Source organism: Neopelma chrysocephalum, unplaced genomic scaffold (genome assembly GCF_003984885.1).
Source record: "Neopelma chrysocephalum unplaced genomic scaffold, ASM398488v2 Primary Assembly neopelma1_22b, whole genome shotgun sequence".
NCBI lineage: Eukaryota > Metazoa > Chordata > Aves > Passeriformes > Pipridae > Neopelma > Neopelma chrysocephalum.
Genome location: NW_020897690.1, coordinates 27815886 through 27834900, shown reverse-complemented (window position 1 = coordinate 27834900; position 19015 = coordinate 27815886). Strand labels below are relative to the sequence as shown.

Below are 19015 nucleotides of genomic sequence, written 5' to 3'. Positions count from 1 at the left end.
TTATGTCACACATCTGATATGTGGATTTTACTACTTTGTGCTGAACTTGCAGGCAAAAAAGTCCATGAGAAGTTACATGATAAAGTACATCACCTTTATTTGCATGTCAGTGTTTAGCAGTATCTGAGGCCTCTTGATAAGCTGCTAGACTTACTCAAACTCCAATAAACCTAGCAATTTACAGTCACTTTTTGTTGCTGCTAAACTTTGAGTTGTGGTTCAGGTCTGCCCAGAGTATTGTTTTTCACTCAGTAGTGGTTGCACATTCAAACTCTGCAACCAACCTGAAAATGGAAAATTATATAGCTGAGTTAATTGAAAATCTGCTTATGGTGCATGGTGGCATGAGCAGTAATTGACATAAAGTGCTGCTTAGCACACAGAATCAATTATTTTCGATTGACATAAAACAGGAAATCGTTTAATGTCAGATTGATATTAATGAGCACAGTTGTACTAACGAGTGCAAGACTACCTGCAGCATTACATTTCTTTTTCTGGTAAGGAACTTAACACAAAGTGAGCTCAACCCTTAGGGGCAATGATACTGTGTTTTGAAAAATGAATTTAACAGTGAATTAAAGATAAGATTGTTATTGTGGGAATCTTTTCTGAAAATGGGATAGTGCTTATTTGAGCAAGCCATACTATACTGTTAGTCTGAGAATCACAACCTGGCTTTCAACTCATTACTGGAGAGGGAAATTTTGTTAAAAGTGAAGGTTGGGATGATTCTGCAGTGGTGCTGAGCATGTCCAAGGAAGGTACTAGTATGGTAAAAAGAGGCAGAATCACTGAGGAAGCATTTTCTCCCCTGCTTGTCCCTACTGCTATAAAACTGATCTGACTCCCTTCTTTCCTGACTAATAACATCTCCCAGAGAACAGCCTGTGTTGTATTGTGCAGTTCTCCCCACACCTACAGACTATGCCTAATGACCATATCTCTGTTTTCAGTACAAGAGGGGTAGAACCTCAGAGGAATGTGAGAGATGTTTCAAGCTGTTCCTATTTTTATATATATATATATATATAAAACGTTGACCATCTGTGAATGTGAGCTCTGTACATCTTCCACATCCAGAATCCAACCTCTTCCTATTCACAGGTCCCTGAAATGGCACCCTGCAGCCTCTGAGAGAGTCCTTTAGAAGCTTTCACCATACTTTTCCAACAGAACAGAAGCACTGAGACTTGTTTCTCCTCAGTTTAGATATTGGAAGTTAATTCTTTAAAACTAAGTTATCTGGCCTTCTTCCATGGTCAATGGAAAGGGATGGACGCCTGCAGAGGGTGATTAGTCTGGTCCTCCTCAGATACCAATAAGGAATGGGATTAATGTCTCTCTACAGCTGTCTCTTTCCATTGACCAGGGGGTAGATCCCAGCTGTCTCTTCTTACTTGTACATTGCTCACTTTTAGATAACTAAGATTAGATAGGTTGTATTCTACACATTCGATCTGTAGCAGCCCTCAGAGGAGGAAATAGTCTTAGTCTTGGAATAATCATTACAGCTATGCAAAATAACCATCAAAGCAACAAAATGTCCCTGAACTACTTACCAAGTAATATAATGATACAGAGAAGAATGGCAATAAGAGCCCCAGTGCTAAGACCAGTAGGATGAATCAAGGCTTCTGCGTTGCAGGACAGCATCTTGCCTCGATGGTCACAAGCACATACTCGAATAGTCACTGTTTCAGTGCTGCTCTGGATAGGGTAATCATTGTCTGATATTACCACTGGCAAGAAGTAGGTGCTCGTTTCATGCCGGTTATATCTGGTTTTTCGGGTGAAAATGCCTGCTGTGTTATCTGGAAATACACAAAGCATGCATTATGTCTTCATCTGAAGACTGAAAGCAAGAAGAGATAATAAGAAAAGTCTTCCCAGAAGTTCACCTCTGTTGTCCTGTAGTGTAAAGTTTGAGCTGCTGGCTGCCTCAGGAGCTAAGGAGAATGAAAACTGATGTCCATTGTAAGAGTCATCTTTATCAACAGCACTTAATGTTTGTATCAGCTGAAACAATAAGAACAGAATTTTTTTCAAAGTCAGTGGACTTTATTTATGTAATCTAGGATTGTAAAGCAATCTTACTCATTTTTTTCTTCTGTTTTAAGGCAAATGATGTTGCTATAGTGAGCTTAAGAAAAGTGATGCTGTTTAGCATTACCATACTATTGTATTCTATACTATCAGCCAGTAACATAATGAATTTAAAAGTTGGCAGGAAAATCATGTTGAATTCAACAGAAGGCTTGGGTTGATGCCACTCCAGATGAGTAGGAAACCTTTGCATGTGATAAGCAATAGAGACGAAAGGTGAAACAGTCCAAGCTGACTGTTTATTTATCTACCCGAATCTCATGTCACAGAATTAGTGTGGCTAAATCTTCCAAATTATCTGCTACTTTGAACTACTTAGCAATAGGACAGGTTGAGTGAGAGTTATCTGGCATGAAATAGTTTTATCATAGACAGGACCTTTAACAGTTACAGCCCTGAAACAGTTTTTGAAGGAGACAGTGGAGGTGCCTGAATAAAGCAGAGAGTCACAGAATGAAAATGAGTCAGGGATAACAAGGTGCAGTACAGAAAATAACAGTATAAACATACTGTCATGTTAGCTGCAAGAATACTAAGTGAAATCAGATACTGCGCAGCCACTGTTTAATTTTGCAATTAAGTTTGATGCAATGCAAAGTACACCCTCTTGATGAGGTGATGCAAGAGCAGTAGCAAAACTGATTTAATTTGGAATATTTTCTTAGTACAAGGAGACAACACACCTGTTCTGCTTTTGCATTTTCACAGACGAAGGTTTCGTAAAACATGGCAAACTCTGGAGCGTTGTCATTTACATCCAAAACCTTAATGAACACTGGAACACGGCTGCTTTGTTTTGGGTTGTCTGAAATGATAAAACCAGAATGAACAGAGATTTTATTTAGCCCAGCTGCCAACACAGTACAGCAGAGGAAAAGGACAGACTCCTACGCTCATTGCCTTAATTCTTCTCACTCACAGCGCTTCACTTAGATTCTGTTGATTTCTGATGAATGCATTATGGATGTATGTAGTATCATTACTCTAATTCTGTGTAAACTATAGAGTTAAGACTGGATAGGACTCCAGGATTTACAAATTCCTCTGAACATTCCAAGTATGATTATGAATGTATTTGTGATATATATATATAAATATAATACTGAACCTAAATTAAATCTATATATTAGCCCACTGATACACTTTGGTAGCAGCAAAGTATCTAGAACATATCCCCTTCCTTAGCTCTGAAACAGGATGACTGAAGAGTCATGAAGATGGAATCGAATGGGTTTTTTCCTCTCCACTTGTTAAATATAATGTTTTGTCCCCACAAATTTTGTGACACAGTTCCTTAAGCTACCATGATTATCATTATGTTATAGAAATAGTAACTGCAGCTGTGATCACAGATGTTTTCTAATTTGCTATAAATTGATTTGGTTGGTGTTCCAGAGTAAAAACTAAAATGTATTGGCTGAAGAACATAAGCCCTATATAGAATCTGCAGACCCCCATATGTAAACAATTTTTTTCCCTGTAAGGACTGCATTGTGCCAAAAGATTGAATTTCACGAGAATATTCCTGAGTATAAAATACTGATGAAAATATTGTCATCTTTCTAGACAAAAATGAAAACATCTGGAAATCACCATACGTCTACGAGAGAAAGAGTGTGATTGACATTAGTTTCATTTAAAATAAATACCTTCCCCCTCTCTTATATGAGGGCTCACACTGAATTTTGCTATGTTGATTTCCTACCCATGTTAAAATAGTTTATTAATGCATTTTAACCTATGACTCAATGAAAAAAATGTGCAATAAAGCATAGCAGATCTAAGACTCTATGTGCTTCTACAAGCAGTAATTACAGTAGCTTGTTGACTTTATTATTATATTTATTCATTATAGTAGCTTGTAGACTTTTAATAAAAGTCCTATTACTGTATTTATCATAGTTCTATAAATTTAAAAATGCCTTCTCCAAAATAGGCACTGTGTATTTGTATTACAGAGCTCAGTCACTTGGACAATATATTGTGCTTTAATGCTCCACAGTCCTATTGAAGTTAGTATGAGTCCATTAGGCACAAACCACTTTCTAATATGAACCATTGGGCTAAATTCATTCAATGAATAAAATAACAGTTTATATATAATATAGACTAGGCTGAATTCTATGCTAAAATACATCAATAGAATTGTGATTTTTTTATAATAGACAGAAATCAAAGGTATTCATTTGAAGTCACGGGACTATTGGCAAGACTATTTTATAAGGGCATACTTTTCTAACAAATACATTCAAATATATTGGCCAATGTATTTCTTCTCCTCTCAAGAGTTACAGTTGTTTTCTTTCCTGGTTTTTGAACCATGAACTACATATTTTCATTTTATTTCTAGGTGCTTAAGGTTCTCACAATTTAAAATGATACTGGACTAAATTGTAGCTTCAAAAAAACTCTATGAACATGAGTCTTTTTTCTGATTTAAAGGAAATGTAAGTTTAAAGATTGCTTCAAATCTTTTTTAATTTTTCTTTTTTTGTCATCATCTTTCAAACTATTTGTGCAGGTTAATTGATGTAGGTTAATTTGTTTGCATTATCCTTTAATTACTGCTGGGTTCCATCTCCAAAAAAACCTCCACAGACTCCACAAACTGCTTAAATCTGTTTTTCTCTATAGGGATATGATTTCTGTTGAGCCAGCAACCAAGCTGTTAAAGTGAGTTTTTTCAGAATACAGCCTCAAAATCCTACCAATGTTTGATTTACCCTTAAATGTTAAGCAATGAACATTTAAAAATACTCTGGGAATTCTCTCTGGTAAATCAGCTGTAATTCTGCAGCTGTGACTCAGTAGACATGTGTACTGAGTTTTAATGCCAATTTGCCTTCTGACTATGGCAGATGTACTGACCCAGTGCTTCACCAACTATTTGTTTGCAGCAGTTGCAGCACGACTGATTCTCTGGGCTGCTGAGCAATTGCAGCTCATATTGGTGAAAAAGAAGAACATTTAGAAATGGAGCAATCTACACTTACCAACAATTTTAGACAAAGGCAAATTCTGTCTCTTTTTTTTTTTAACTGTAAAATGAAATCAAGAACAGTCATCACTGAAAGGTGTTTCTCCTTATGACTTTATAATTTATTTTTTTTTCCATATCCAAGGAAGCACCCACCCATCTGAACGTGCATCCTGCCTGCAACTTGACCGGATTTTTTTTTTTGAGATTACTTCACTGAAATATACCTGGAGTTTAATGTGATAATATGCCACTGAGGCTAATCAGTGATTCTATGGAATTTGGTGGAATGGGACTTTAGGTAGCCTTGCTAGAAATTACTGGGTTTAGCTAGGAACAATAAGCAGTGGTACTTTCAAGTCTAGTCTCTTGAGACTAAAATTAGTCCTGGATCAGAACAGTAGCATTTCAACCAAGGAAATTGCCTTTGGAAGACATCTACCCTCGTTATGCCCAATTTGGTCTAGGCTTAGTAAAGTATACCCTAGGAAGTATCCTGTTGCAGCCTGGAAGGATCCAGCCTAAAGAGAAATGGGAATTAAGACAGAAGCCAGTATCAGACATATCAGATACAAGAGGTTTAGTTGAGAGGGTTTGGCCCAGTAGAAGGTCTGTGCTTAGGGGAGGAAACAAGGAACCAAATGAGATTTTGTATGGATGCTAAGTTGGTTTTCAGACACTATACAATTTTCTATACTGTAGACTATTTCAGCCACGCTGAGATCAGTGCAAATGTGCTTCCTAAATGTTGCTATTCTTTCCTTTTTAGATGTTTATTTTTCCCCTCTTCCTCTAGCCAAGGGCTGCCTGTAGTGTACAACTCTTGATCACTCCTTCAAGGACTTAATGGAAACACAAACACCTAACAGTCAGCATTTGGTGTGCTGAAACCCCACAACTAGCATTAAAAGGCACAAACTTACAAGAGATGGAGAGAACTGTTAATGCCTTATCATTCCTGTAGGCTCAAGCTCCCTACTCTTTCACATAACCATCTGCTTGCCTCAGTAGCATTGTTTCACATCAGTTTTCAGTTTTAAAAAGACTTACACAATAAAGAAAGCTGGAGTCAAGTACTCTTTAGCTCTTAAGTTACACTCCTCACTGTTCAGCAGGTGATTGAGCCATACACACATACTCACAACAAAAGAAAGTAGAGCTTACATTGTTTCAGAAAAATGAAAAGCCATTTAGCCTCTGAGTTGCAGAAAGACTTTGTGACAGTCATAGAACTGGTGTTTATATTAAATTCATCTACCATTCCACCATAAACATAGGCACTGTGACTCTGCAAAAGCAAATAGAATTGCATTCCCTAATACTTGAGAACTTGATGTGCTTATAGTTAATGTATTAAAATAAAAATGATTTTTTTAAAGGCCATTTACCATACATGTCCTTATCTTAGATCCCTGGCATTTCTACTTCTAAAATCAACATGATTAGTATTATCACAAGATCATTAGTTCAGAACAATCCTAAACTAAGTGACAGACTGATTTGTAACCACAGCTTGTAATTTCAAAAGGATGCACAAGAACTCAAAAGTAGAAATCCTTAAAACTGATTAAGATCTGGGCACCCTAGCTCAGCCCAGCCACCTTAGCCTTACTTGAAAACATCCAGTCTGGATGAGACTGAATTCAGCAAAGGAATGCAGTTTGGCTTTAAACCATCTTGTTTGCTGCATGCTAGTTTTTGATTTCAACAACCACAGTAAAAAATGGCTATTACTGATTAGAAAACACAGAACTGTCTTCTTTCCTTCCTGCTCAGCTAGGTTAACTCTTCATGAACCGTGTCCCTAGTAAACACAAAACTGCAGACAAGCTCTTGCAGAGTTACTGCTTCTTCATTAGTATTGAGCGGAGTATCCATATAACCTGACATCTGTCCAACTGTGCTTTCCACACACACAGCTAGAAGGCTAAATTCATTACATCAGGGAAAGGAGCTGTATTTAGGTATAACTTACTGATCTCTGCTGCTATTACTGTAATGTTGTGCCACAGCAGTGTTTCCCGGTCAAGAGGTTTTGAAGTGAATATCGAACCATTTCCTGAATTGATGTTGAATACTCGGTCCATATCAGTGTGACGATCTACAGAGTATCTGCAAATACAGAGACAGGGGTTAGGGGAATGCTTTCCTTTTAATTTCTATGCTCTTAAACCATTTTCTAAGATTAGACATCAAACATCTAGCAAATGGGGTTTCCTTTTGTTTTCAGCACAGGCTTCAGAGTCTTTATGTATTCACACAAAGAGCTAATTCTGAGTTACTGGATAATGACACATTGGAGGTTTGATTTAGAAGGTGGAGTATTGTCAGCGAATAAATGAATTGCTGCAGAATTTACATACCTCTGAGAATCATCAAAGCTTTGTTTTTAGTGAGAAATGTGAAGTCTGTGTCCTGAAAGATATGAAGTTTATTTTAAGGCTGAGTTGGCTTTCCCTTTATAAAACTCTCTTTTTATGGTTTGATATCTCAACTGTTCCAAATCATTTCTGATATAAAATTTGATGGCTGAGGTGCATTTCTGCCTCTCACTTCCCAGCATTTAAAAAGGCTGCCCCACCAAACCAAGTCAACATGGAATAGAGATTCATTATTCCATGGTACATATCACACAAAGGTTTGCTGTAACTCATTAAAACTAACATTCTCAGCCATGCTTGATGGTATCTAGATGTGAAAATGAATGCTAACAAGCTCTGGGGGAGCTCAGAGTCTAAATACAGATTCAAATTTTCAATCTAATCTTTTGCTTTTTCTGCTGAACTGAATGAATCCCAGTTTAAAAGCTGAACTCTCCAGTTCCCAGGAGAGGGTGCTACCACCTTGATCCAAATGCGGTGACTTGGTTTCATCTCTCATGAAGGGAAAATTCTTGCATAAATTATGTTTTGACAGAAATATGTCTCTAATGTTGCCAAAGCAAGAATGCAATTGCATTATGCTGCTCTTGTTTCAAGTCCAAATGTGTGCTCATGTACAATCCAGGACAGAGCCTTAGGAAACCCAGTGTGTACCCTTGGTCTCCTTGCAGGCCATGTCAATGGAGACAAAGGCAGCTACTGCTGTCCCTTGTGTCCAGACAAGGATAACGATAATGGCTGAGCTGGTAAGCAGTCAGATGAAAACTGCGCCAGGAAAATGACCGGCAGAGTTTACTGCCACTACAGAACTGAGGGGAATGCAGAGGCTGAAGAAAAATTTCTGTTCCCTGCTCTGTCCTAGGAGCAGCTGCAAGACACGTCCTTTATTATGCATGGATTTCCTAGTGCCTGTGCAGTGTCTCTCAAATTCTGAGAGACACTTCATCATGGATGAAGGAGGGAATAGAAGAATCTAGTTGAGACATGATTCTGACAAAAGTTTAAAATTAACTAACTTGCTAATTATCTTGTAACTGAATTTTTCTTCCTTGCATATAAAAGAATGGGATATAATGTCCACAGCAGATTAGACAGGTCTTACTCCAAAATAAGAATTAGTGTAGCCTACCTTCCTAGACAAAACAATAGAAAGTATTAACTATTTGTACTAAACTGTTTTTCTTTTTCCATCTTAAATTCCTATGGAATAAACCAAATGACATTTAAAGGTACTAGGACTAGCAAGCTAACTTTTTTTTGGTAGTACTTGCACAGGCACACCTTGCTAGTTTTTCAGGAGTTCAGGTTTAGTTTTCACTGCTGTCACTTTACTGACAATACTGCAATTTTGGCTGCATGAAGTCAGCCATGGTGTCACTAACCCAGTTCCTTTATGCAGCATTATAATGCTACCCTCAGCTTGAAAAGCATTGCTTTGTCCAAATCTAAATAGCAGGTGTGAATTTGTTGACTTGGCTGAAATGTTTGATGAAAACAAGTTTATACAAACTTGTCTGACTAGTTTATATTTTTACAAAGTAAATATTTTATATGGTAAACATTTCATTTTAACTTTCATTCACTCAGGCTTTGTATGATATTATGTTGGTATTTTGTGAATTCAATTATTTTTCAGATATTCTGCAGCTCATTTCCATATCTTTCAGTTGAAATACTTTGTCATTTCCAGTATTTCTGTTATTTGCAGTAAATCTAGATTTTCCATTCTTCTTTGAAATGAAGTATCAGGATTTTCCATAGATTAGCTGTTCCAGTCAACTGTACTAGTATGTTTCAGGCTCTTATTCAGTAAGATATTTAAATAAGCAACTAGCTTTAGGCATGAGTTGTCCACTCATTGGGGTTTTTCTTCTTCAATTTTACTTTCACTCCTGCTTTATATTTTGAATGAACCTGAAATATCTTACTATCTTAGCACATTTTAATGTCTTAGTGTATTGTGATCACTATCTGGAAGAAATGGAAAAAAAAAAAAAAGGTTCTGGACTTCTTCTAGGATTACCAGAGGTGTAACACTGAGGACTTCTTCTTCAAGATATTAAGAATTTTAAAATGTAAGTATTTGTACAGCCATACGTATATTCACTCATTTGTACAGTGGAAAGTTAAACTCATTAAAAAAAAACAGCAGAGAACAGTTTCTTAATGAAATGTTAATTTTATTTCTTCATATCCCAAAGAAAATACATACAAGGTCAATGCAGTTAAAGTATATTCCAATTATACCATTAAATCTGGTCTAGAAGGATGATTTTAATAAGCTAGACTGTCACTTCTGTTTCTCAGTTTGCATAATCCAGTCTCTTTTGATCAAGACTCTTAATTATGTTGAATTGGTGGTGATTCTGACTTATGGATCATAACCTAGTAAGAATTAAGAAGATAACATCAAACTCATTCTTACATTTATTTAATGAAATTACTCGTGTATTTGTCAGATTTCAGGATTTCATCTCTTTCAAACTTTGAGGAATTGACAAGCTAGGAAGTTAAAAGGTATCTATGTAGATTACAGTCTCTCCTTTTATATAATAGGAAGAAGGTAAGGGTGAAATACAACACATGCAAATATGTTGTCAGTAAAATACACAAACAAAATTAAGCCTTACATTTGTTTGCAGATCATTTTCATCTGGGATACTTTAGTAAATCAAATCACAGCAGGAAGACAGTTCCAGTGACTGATGAACTTCATTATGCCTCTGAGGAGTTACTATAGCAAAAAAACTCAACTAGCAGTTTAAAAAGATCTGATGTACAATACAGCAGTGCCAGTTTCAGCATTTTTTTTTCAGTATGCAGTAGTTTATATTATTTATGTGTAGATAAAACACAAGCAGAATGCAAAACTTTTTTTTTTATAACACATCTGGACAGTGGAGTGTTACTCAGGACTGTGTTAATGCCACGACATATAGATGCATATTCAAATACAGCTGGTGTATTTTTGTATTTTCGTATTTTCACAACTTTTTTTTTTTTCACATTTTCACAGCAAAACTTAATTTATAAGAGATAGACCGATGAAACTTAGCTCTACCAATATAGAGGTCAGGAATGATTATGCAGTCTTACAACCAGGGCAGATATCTGCTTTATATTTTGCTGTTGCTTCATTGCCTTCTGATGTTCAGCAGCTTGCTGTCTAATGTAACCACAAGTCAGGAAGATTTGTGGGTCAGGAAGGGATGTGTGTGTGAATTTTTCATAATGCATTTTCATAATGATATTGTGAAGGTTTCCTTTAATGGAAGATCAAAGGGACTTTCATCTAACAGAGTTAGGGCTCAGTTTGTTTAGGAAGAGAAATCTTCACTTGAGTAGAGGAGAAAATGGAAGGTTTTCATTGTAATATCAAGTGTCTAAAGATTTTATTTTTAACCTTCAAGAAAAATTGACAAGCAAGTGACAAGTCATATATATACAGTCTAATTGCATCTTCCCCGAAGCTCAGAGTGAAAATCAGATTTAGCATCTCTATTGCATGATAGAAAAAAAAATTACCTTGTCAAAAAGATGCAGACTCAACCCATGCCCCTAAATTCTAGCAGATACCCAAGATATTAGCACCATAAAATTACATTTATTGCAGGTTAACACCTCTCAGGCTACTGCTCTCTGCTGATTTCCTTCCCCTCTGATTGTCACGTTTCTTCTAGCTGTGTTTATTTCTACTACTCTAACCTCTTTCTCATTTTTATTTTACTTTTCCTTGCACTTTGCTGTTGCATGCTATTAAAGTAAAAAGAAAACAAGCTTTCTGCTGCACTGCATCAGTTTTGACACTTCTGCTAAATTTTGCTCAATGACTACCTGATACTTAAATATGCAAAGTACCTATACTGTATTAAAGAACTGCCCTTTGAAAGTTAGGTAAGTTTTAGCACACACATTCAATTAATAGCAAAGAGCCGGTAGGCAGTACTCAACAATGAACAGCATAATCCCTATCCACTGTAAATCACTTATAATTAGGAGCTGGCGCTGGTGTGAAATGCAAATGGTTGTAGTTATCACCGCAGGGAAGCAGGGAAGCACTCCCCTTACTCTCCAGTGCCATTAGATATAAAAAAGTAGGTTCCTATGAAGTCTGCAAGGGGCCTAGGTGTCACCCCAAACGATTCTTCATCTTCATGCTGGCATGCCCATGAAAACATGCTATAGAACCTGTTTATTCTGTCCCTGGACTTCACCAAGTCCGCAAAACATTATGCTACTCTGGAAGTGACTATGCTCTGCTGGCCCAGAACACCATATAATTGTTGCACGTCATGATATAAATGAAAGAAAGCCTTAATTAAACTTAGAAGACTTAGTCTTGAACAAGAATTCGTGTAAGGTATGCCATGCGAACTGAAGATAATGAGAGTTTCTGCAGAAACATTTTAGATTTAGCTTCTTCATCTAGAAAATTAAGATTATAATATTTACCTCTCTCACAAGATGAGCTAGGAGCTTAAAACTTACTCATGCCTCATAAATATAGTAAGATATCTTGATGAAAGATAGTTGTTTGCAGAAGTGGACTGGATTTTTATTAAACCTGCATTGTTCTATTTTGATCTAAAGACTACTATCGCATTTCCAAGGTGCCCAACCAGAGACATGCTGAAAATTGACCTGAATTTAATATTGTTGTACTTCTCATTTCCTCCTCTCACCGCCTTGTCAGTAGCAATGAACTTTAAATAAAGCACACAACTATTTAAAAGTTCTTTTACACTCTATCCAATATGACTTAAGTACTCCAGTATATATTGAAACAATGTACCACTTAATTTACGAAAAATGAAGGCTTAGGTTTAGCTACTCCAGCCTTAACATTTCCTCCACTGCCTTTAAGACTAGTTTATTGATTCATGGCAAGTGTAATTTACAAAGTTCATGAGACTGACTCTTTATCTTATTAGCCTTACACTGATACAGGTGAGATCAGAGCCTGTATGTGCACATGAACTGATTTTGAGGCATTTCTACTTGCAGTTTAGAGGAGATAACTCTGACCTCTGTTAAGCAGGTCTGGATAGACGGAAGAAGAAAAGGCTGCTGAATCACCCCCCTGTCACATAGCCAAGAGGATGCACTGCACTGTACTGGAAAATGTTAAAGGTGGAAGAACAACACTAACATCTTAGTGCTCTTTTTGCAGTAAATTCTTTCATGGTAGAAATAACAACAGACATTAGTTACTGAAGAGATTAGGATGTAATTCAAGATGCAAAGGCCATGCAAACACAATCACACGTAACGACACATGCTCAAGCATGAGAGATTATTTACCATCTACAATACTCCATATTTTAGCATGTCCTACAATTCACATTGTTAGAAGTGATTTTTTTTGTGTGTGCTGACATGATAGAAGCAAAATTATTGCTGTAAAAAATTTACGGACAAGCTGAAATAGTATATGCTTACTTGACAGGGTTCCTGGCAGCGTCTGGATCCTGAGCAGTTACTGTTCCTATTACACTGTTTATTGGAACATCTTCTTTCACTTCCATTATGTATGCTGGTCTGCTGAACACAGGGGGTTCATCTACATCCTCCACCTGAATTCTGACTGTAGCTGAGTCCTTGAATGGCCCCAAGTACAGGAATCGAGGGTCTATGTGAGTATTTGCAGCTTCCACTTTGAGAATATATAAGTTTTTATTTTCGAAATCCAATGCCTGGCAAGAAAAAAAAAAAGGTGTGAGAAGTCTGTGGGGATTGCTGTGGCTTGCAGCCAGATGAGCCAAATGAATGGTGGGAAGTCATGGAGAGGCTTGAGCTAGATAACAAGAGCCTGAACTGGAATTAAAATGCCAACAGAAATGTGAAAGAAAGGGCTCTATGCCACTGATGATATAACAAGAAAAAAACCACTTTTTCAAGGAATTCTATGCCTAGAACTCCTAAACACCAATTAGTCTTTTCTTCTCAAATAATGTTAACTCTTTATGCCTGTTATTCTGTCATTTTTGGCATTTTGATGATTTCTTGTCTATCCCTTGCCCATAAGCAGCACACACTAAAGGAGCGAAGATCTTCTAGGTAATGCTTGTTTAGATATTGGCATTCCATCACTGAAATGAAACACTGTGACATCTAGTGTCTAGATATCCAGGACCACCCCTCAAGTCAAACATGATTTCATGATTGGCTATGACTATATCACGCTGTTAAATGTATGAAGAAACAGCATTTAGCTACTCTTTGCCACTGTACTTGGAGAAATGTGGAGAGGGAGTAGTCACCTCATTTTTCCATTGTATTGTAGAGGATTCACAGCTTCTGTCAGCAACAGACAGAAATGCAAATGGAGTTAGACTGATATCATAATCAGACCCTGGAAGGCATCTTCTAAAAAACAAGTAATGACAGGTGTCGTACTGATATCAATAAGCAAGTGCATCTTTGGAAAATCTACACAATGTCTATCTAGTGATGACTGAACCTGAACTGATGAAGGATGATATCTGTAACCTTATCAAGTTTGCCTGATAGCCCACTGTAAACAATATTTCTCAAACCTTTTCTGACAGCCAATGTGCAACGTGGTAGATGATGTCCACTATGATCTAGCAAGGCGCTGTGATTTTTTTTTCTAAAGCAAAAACATGCTGATAGATTTATTAATTACATTTTTACAAAATGTAAGTCAAAAGAAACTTGTCTATATACTTTAATATATTATAGCTATACAATTCAACATCCTCTGATAATGCAAAACAGGCAATACGATACTGATTATTTCTGTGTTCTTAACACAGCACTTTCTGCTAAGCGAGCAAATCCTGTAAGCATCACAGGGAGAAAATCACAGCTTGATGGTGGTGCTTCCTTGAGTTTTTCTGTGGATAAGTTCAGGATGTATATTTTTTTCTCAGTCCCACCCCACTCCTTAGCTTATTTACTCTCTCAGCTCCTTCAAAGTATGTGCATTGGGGTTTAGTAAGGGAAGTATAAGAGGAAGGATACCAATTGCTTGTATAAAAGAAACTTTACATGTGTTAAGATATTTACCTTTTTCACAGTTATAATTCCTTCCTGTGTGTCCTTGTCTGTGGTAATTCCAAACACGTCATATCCGTCCCCCTCAGTGATGCTGTATTCAATCTCTGCATTTTCATCCACGTCAGCATCATTGGCTTTTATCCTGCCAACTGGTGAGTCTAGTGGCATAGACTCGGGAGCTCTGAATTGATATGTGCCTACAGCAGACAGAGAAGGAAATTTTGTTAGTCAGTCTCATGGTACTTTGGACACCATCTCTCAGCCCACTGTTCATGCTGGTCATGCACAGGTGAGTTAGCGAGTCATTGTGTCTTCAAGCCTTCCTGGGGCAAAAGCCTTCACCTTCTGCCATACTTTCAGGTGGATAAAAATAACTTATTTCTCTATCTGTTTTCTAATATGGAGGATGGGCATTTTGCTTTGCTAGAAACACGTAATTTTAGCAACATATGTCCCTTTCAAGACATTCTTATGGTCTTTGCGGGCCATATCAGAACTGTATATGAAAAATGTCTCGAGGCCAAAGGACAAATATTAAGAACTGTGAGAGGCCAATGCAGCTTAGTAACAGTAAAGCTGAATCCAGTTCAAATGCCTATTAAAAATACGCTACATTGAATTTTCGTCTGCAAAAAAGGCTACTTGTGGAATGTTGGCATTATGAAGCTGTATCTTTGGTTTTTATATCAAAGACATTTATGTCCAGAGATGTATAATTAACTCGTTGGGGTCAGAGTGCTATATTTCTTCTTACGTTGCTCTAATTTAAATGGAAACTCTTTGCCCACAGCTAAGAACAGAGTTTGAACTTAAATGACAAGTTGCTTCCAATAACTTTCCCAGTGACTTAACCGCCAAAGCTTGCTGATTTGTCTGATAGGATCTGCAATTATTTTCTCTAACAGCTGCTCTTGACTTTGACACACACTGACACTGTGATACACACACATCATACAGAGAGCAGTGGTTAGAAAACACAAAACAAGAAGAAAAAGAGAGAAAGAAGGAAGGAAGGAAAGATAAGGAAAGAGAAGTGGATGAAAGCTGAATCACTTTGAATGGTCATTAACAGAAATTACTTTCTAGGAGAGCTTGCTCAACTGATTCCCATAAATATCACACAGATAAGTACAACCTTATTTGAGACAGGGGAAGTAAAATAGGCAGGAATACCTGGTGTGTATTTATGTACATGCTTTTGTTTCTGTATGCAAAGAATATAAGAAAATTCATTGAAGCAAATGCTTTCTGGTTGTAAATATTTATTTTTTATAGAATTGCTTTTGGGATATTTTTGCATAATTAAATAAATATGTTTCAAAACTTAAATACATTAGATTACAACAGAAATCTTAAAATGTGATCAACCACAAGGTCTGAAAGAAATAACAGTGAACAAGAAATATAGATTATGTTGATCACAGCTCTTTAATAGGTAGGAAAAACAGAAGTTGTTTCTGCACAGTAATTCACCTCTCAAACTGCCCACTGCAGTGAAATAAAAATATTAAATATTTGTTTCCCAGTTGTTGCAATTGAGCTTATCATGATGCTTACTTATGTGCTCTTTTTTGCCTTCCTAAAGAAAGTTTGATACTCAATAAGTCCACAATAGAAGAAACAATATCTAAGGTGAACAAAAACCAAAACAAGAACAATTTTTGTTCATGTTAATGTTACAATACAGAATGTAAATATTCCATACTCTGGGGGAAGCGAGGTGGATTGTCATTTACGTCAGTCAACGTGATGTTCACAGTGGTGGTTCCCGATAATCCGCCCATCTGGCCTCCCATGTCTTTAGCCTGGATGACCACTTGGTATTGCTCTCTATTTTCACGGTCCATGTTTAGCAAAGCAGTTTTAATAATGCCTGAAAATAAGAAAATTAAAGAGCGGGGAGTTCACACATAAGGTACTGACTTTGATGGAAATTCTTATTAAAAAACCCCTACAGTCTAAAAAACAAAACAATCTCTTCGTAATAAGTAAACTTTGCCCAGTACAAATATTTACTATTATGAGATGGTTCATTAAATTACAGATTTGTCATGTCACATCTTAGGCTACTGCCTATGTGACAGACACAATATTAGTGGCATCGCCAGAAAGATGTTCTACTTATTTGCAAGCCATTTATTTTACATAACTATTTACCCTCTTTCAGTTCCATGCTAAAGTCTTTCACTGAACTGGAAAAAGGCTCTTTATTCATTATAATGTGCTCCATCATTTCTCTCCAGTTCTGTCAATATTTTTATTTTGACAGATATGGTAAAGGAAAATCTAATTTTAATAAGATATCATTAAAGATATCTTATAAAGATATCTTATAAAGATCATTAACAATATTAAATGGAAGAAGAGAAATTAATTAAGAAAATTATGAGCATCCAAACATGAATGAGTGTATATATTTTTATTTATAAAATGATTAGAATGATTTGACAGTCACTTCCTTCTTCAAAGGCCAATTCCTATCGAAATTCAATCATTCAGATTTACCATGAAGCAAAATGTTTGCATTCTCACCGGATCTCTTAAGGTAAGAACTGACTCCTTTGTAAGCAAAAGGAGTGAAATTCAAGTACTGAAATCCATGACAAAACTCACAGTGACTTTGACAGAGACTTATTTCACTCTAAGAGTTCTGAAATTGATTTCCATGGCAGGAAGATCAAGACTGTGGTTTACTTGGCTTCCCTTGCCCCATACAAACCTCTTGCTAAAAGATTATCACTGGTGAACTCTCAGCTGCCTTATCCTTCTTATAACCCTAGAAGAGCATATAGTGTACTGTCCGAGTCAGAATGAGTGCATCAGTGCAAAAATCCTGGCTTGTATTATCTAATACCTTATGCTTGAAGGGAAGCTCCCTTTGATCTTGGCTCTCACTTCTTTCAGAATTGTGTACACTTTTTCACCTCAGGTTTCAGTTTGAGACATGTAATCTCTCCCTCCTTTTCCCTGAGTCTCTACAATTTATTTAAGATAGGCACCAATGCTAAAACCTGATTAAAAGTCTGTAAAATCTATTTCTTTCCTGTAAGGATGCTAAGGAGAATCGATTTCTCTAGCTTCCAGCAACCTAACACAGTGGATATTCCCAGTGAAGGAGTTTCTTGAGATCTCTTGTTTCTCTCTGGAAAATTTTGTTATAAAGCTATGTAGTCAGAAAGTAAATGGTAGAGCAGATCCAGTCTGCTAGAATGCATGTGTTTTACATGCACAGATTCTAAAGCTGTTATTCAAACCATTAAATATTCCAGTCACTGTCTGTAATTTAAACATCCTCCAAAAACAGAACTCAGAACTTTGGGATTCTATTTGTGATCTTCTAGTTTAGCGCAACAGTCAATTTTACCTCTTCTATCATTATTCTTAATTAAGATTTCTTTCATAAAATTAGCATTAAAGTGATATGTTGCAGATGTACAGAAATTATAATTACTTTAAACAAGTTTTGAAGAAGCAGAAGGAGAAAAAAACCTCACCTGAACAAATCCTCAGTCTTAATTTAGCCATTATGAAGATCTATGAGGAATAAGCACTTTTTTTCCACACCCACCTGTTCCTCGTTTTCATCTAAAAGCCAACTTATTTGGTTTAATTTAAACATCCACAGCAGTCTCTGTACCCACTGCTTGTTAAAAATGATTGAAAACTGGTTCACATCCAATACTAATTGTGTTTATTAGACTTTGCTGGTAAGATTAAAATAACGTAGGTGTCATGTTTACAGATGTATCGCTCTATTAAGTTTGTCAGATTTTGCACTGAGTAAGATGTAATCTCTTTGAAGTTTTTTTTCTATTATATCCTAGCTTGGCTTAGCATGTCATTTTGAATTACAGACATTGTCACAGTGTGACAGATAAGGTCCCCTGACCTGTCTCAGATTCGACGGAGAAATATGGTTGTCCCTGGAGAATGCTGTAGACAACTTTAGCACTATTCCCATATGTAGGATCATCAGCATCAGTTGCGGTGACCTGCACAACAAAGGTACCTGTAATGAAAAATTAAAGAAAATAAAAATGAATAGGGTTTTTTTCATGGCCAAGACACTTATGACATAGAAAAAAAATGATTCAGGTTCAGGTCAGACTTGTGGCAAGAAGTTAGAGACATTCTTATTTTGTAGAAGTTTCTTTGTTCATAAAGGACAGTCCCAAAATGATAGCTCTCAAACCCAAAGTGACAGTTGTCTTATTCTCAACTCATTAAAACACACATTTATTGATTGGATATACAGATCCTTCATGGTGTTTCTTGTGAAGGAAGCAGAAACGCACCTTTCTCCAGATATTGAAAGCATTCAGAATTTGAATCTAGGTTAAGAATATACTTTTGCAAATTTACTCACACTTGTAAGGTATTTGATATAGGAATGTAAATCTCTTTTTTCATGTGTCTTCGAGAGAACGAAATGGTGTTGAATCCTAGGCAAAGTGTTAAGAAATATAAAAATTTAGCTTAGATTTTGGCATTTAAACCCATTTGTGAATAAAGTATTCACTTCCCACATTAA

At 36.5% G+C, this 19015-nt stretch overlaps 1 protein-coding gene across 2 annotated transcripts in view; it reads right to left on the bottom strand.

Moving 5' to 3' along the window:
- LOC113966918 (cadherin-6) overlaps positions 1-19015 on the bottom strand; it is a 103501-nt gene that overhangs the window by 8173 nt on the left and 76313 nt on the right. For both annotated transcript variants that reach the window (XM_027682039.1, XM_027682050.1), the window contains exons 4-11: positions 18374-18493; positions 16190-16357; positions 14494-14681; positions 12904-13157; positions 7059-7195; positions 2790-2911; positions 1902-2019; positions 1563-1814 (exon numbers count right to left, since the gene is read on the bottom strand). In XM_027682039.1, the coding sequence (XP_027537840.1) occupies positions 1563-1814; positions 1902-2019; positions 2790-2911; positions 7059-7195; positions 12904-13157; positions 14494-14681; positions 16190-16357; positions 18374-18493 (1359 nt within the window). The remainder of the gene's footprint in view (positions 1-1562; positions 1815-1901; positions 2020-2789; positions 2912-7058; positions 7196-12903; positions 13158-14493; positions 14682-16189; positions 16358-18373; positions 18494-19015) is intronic.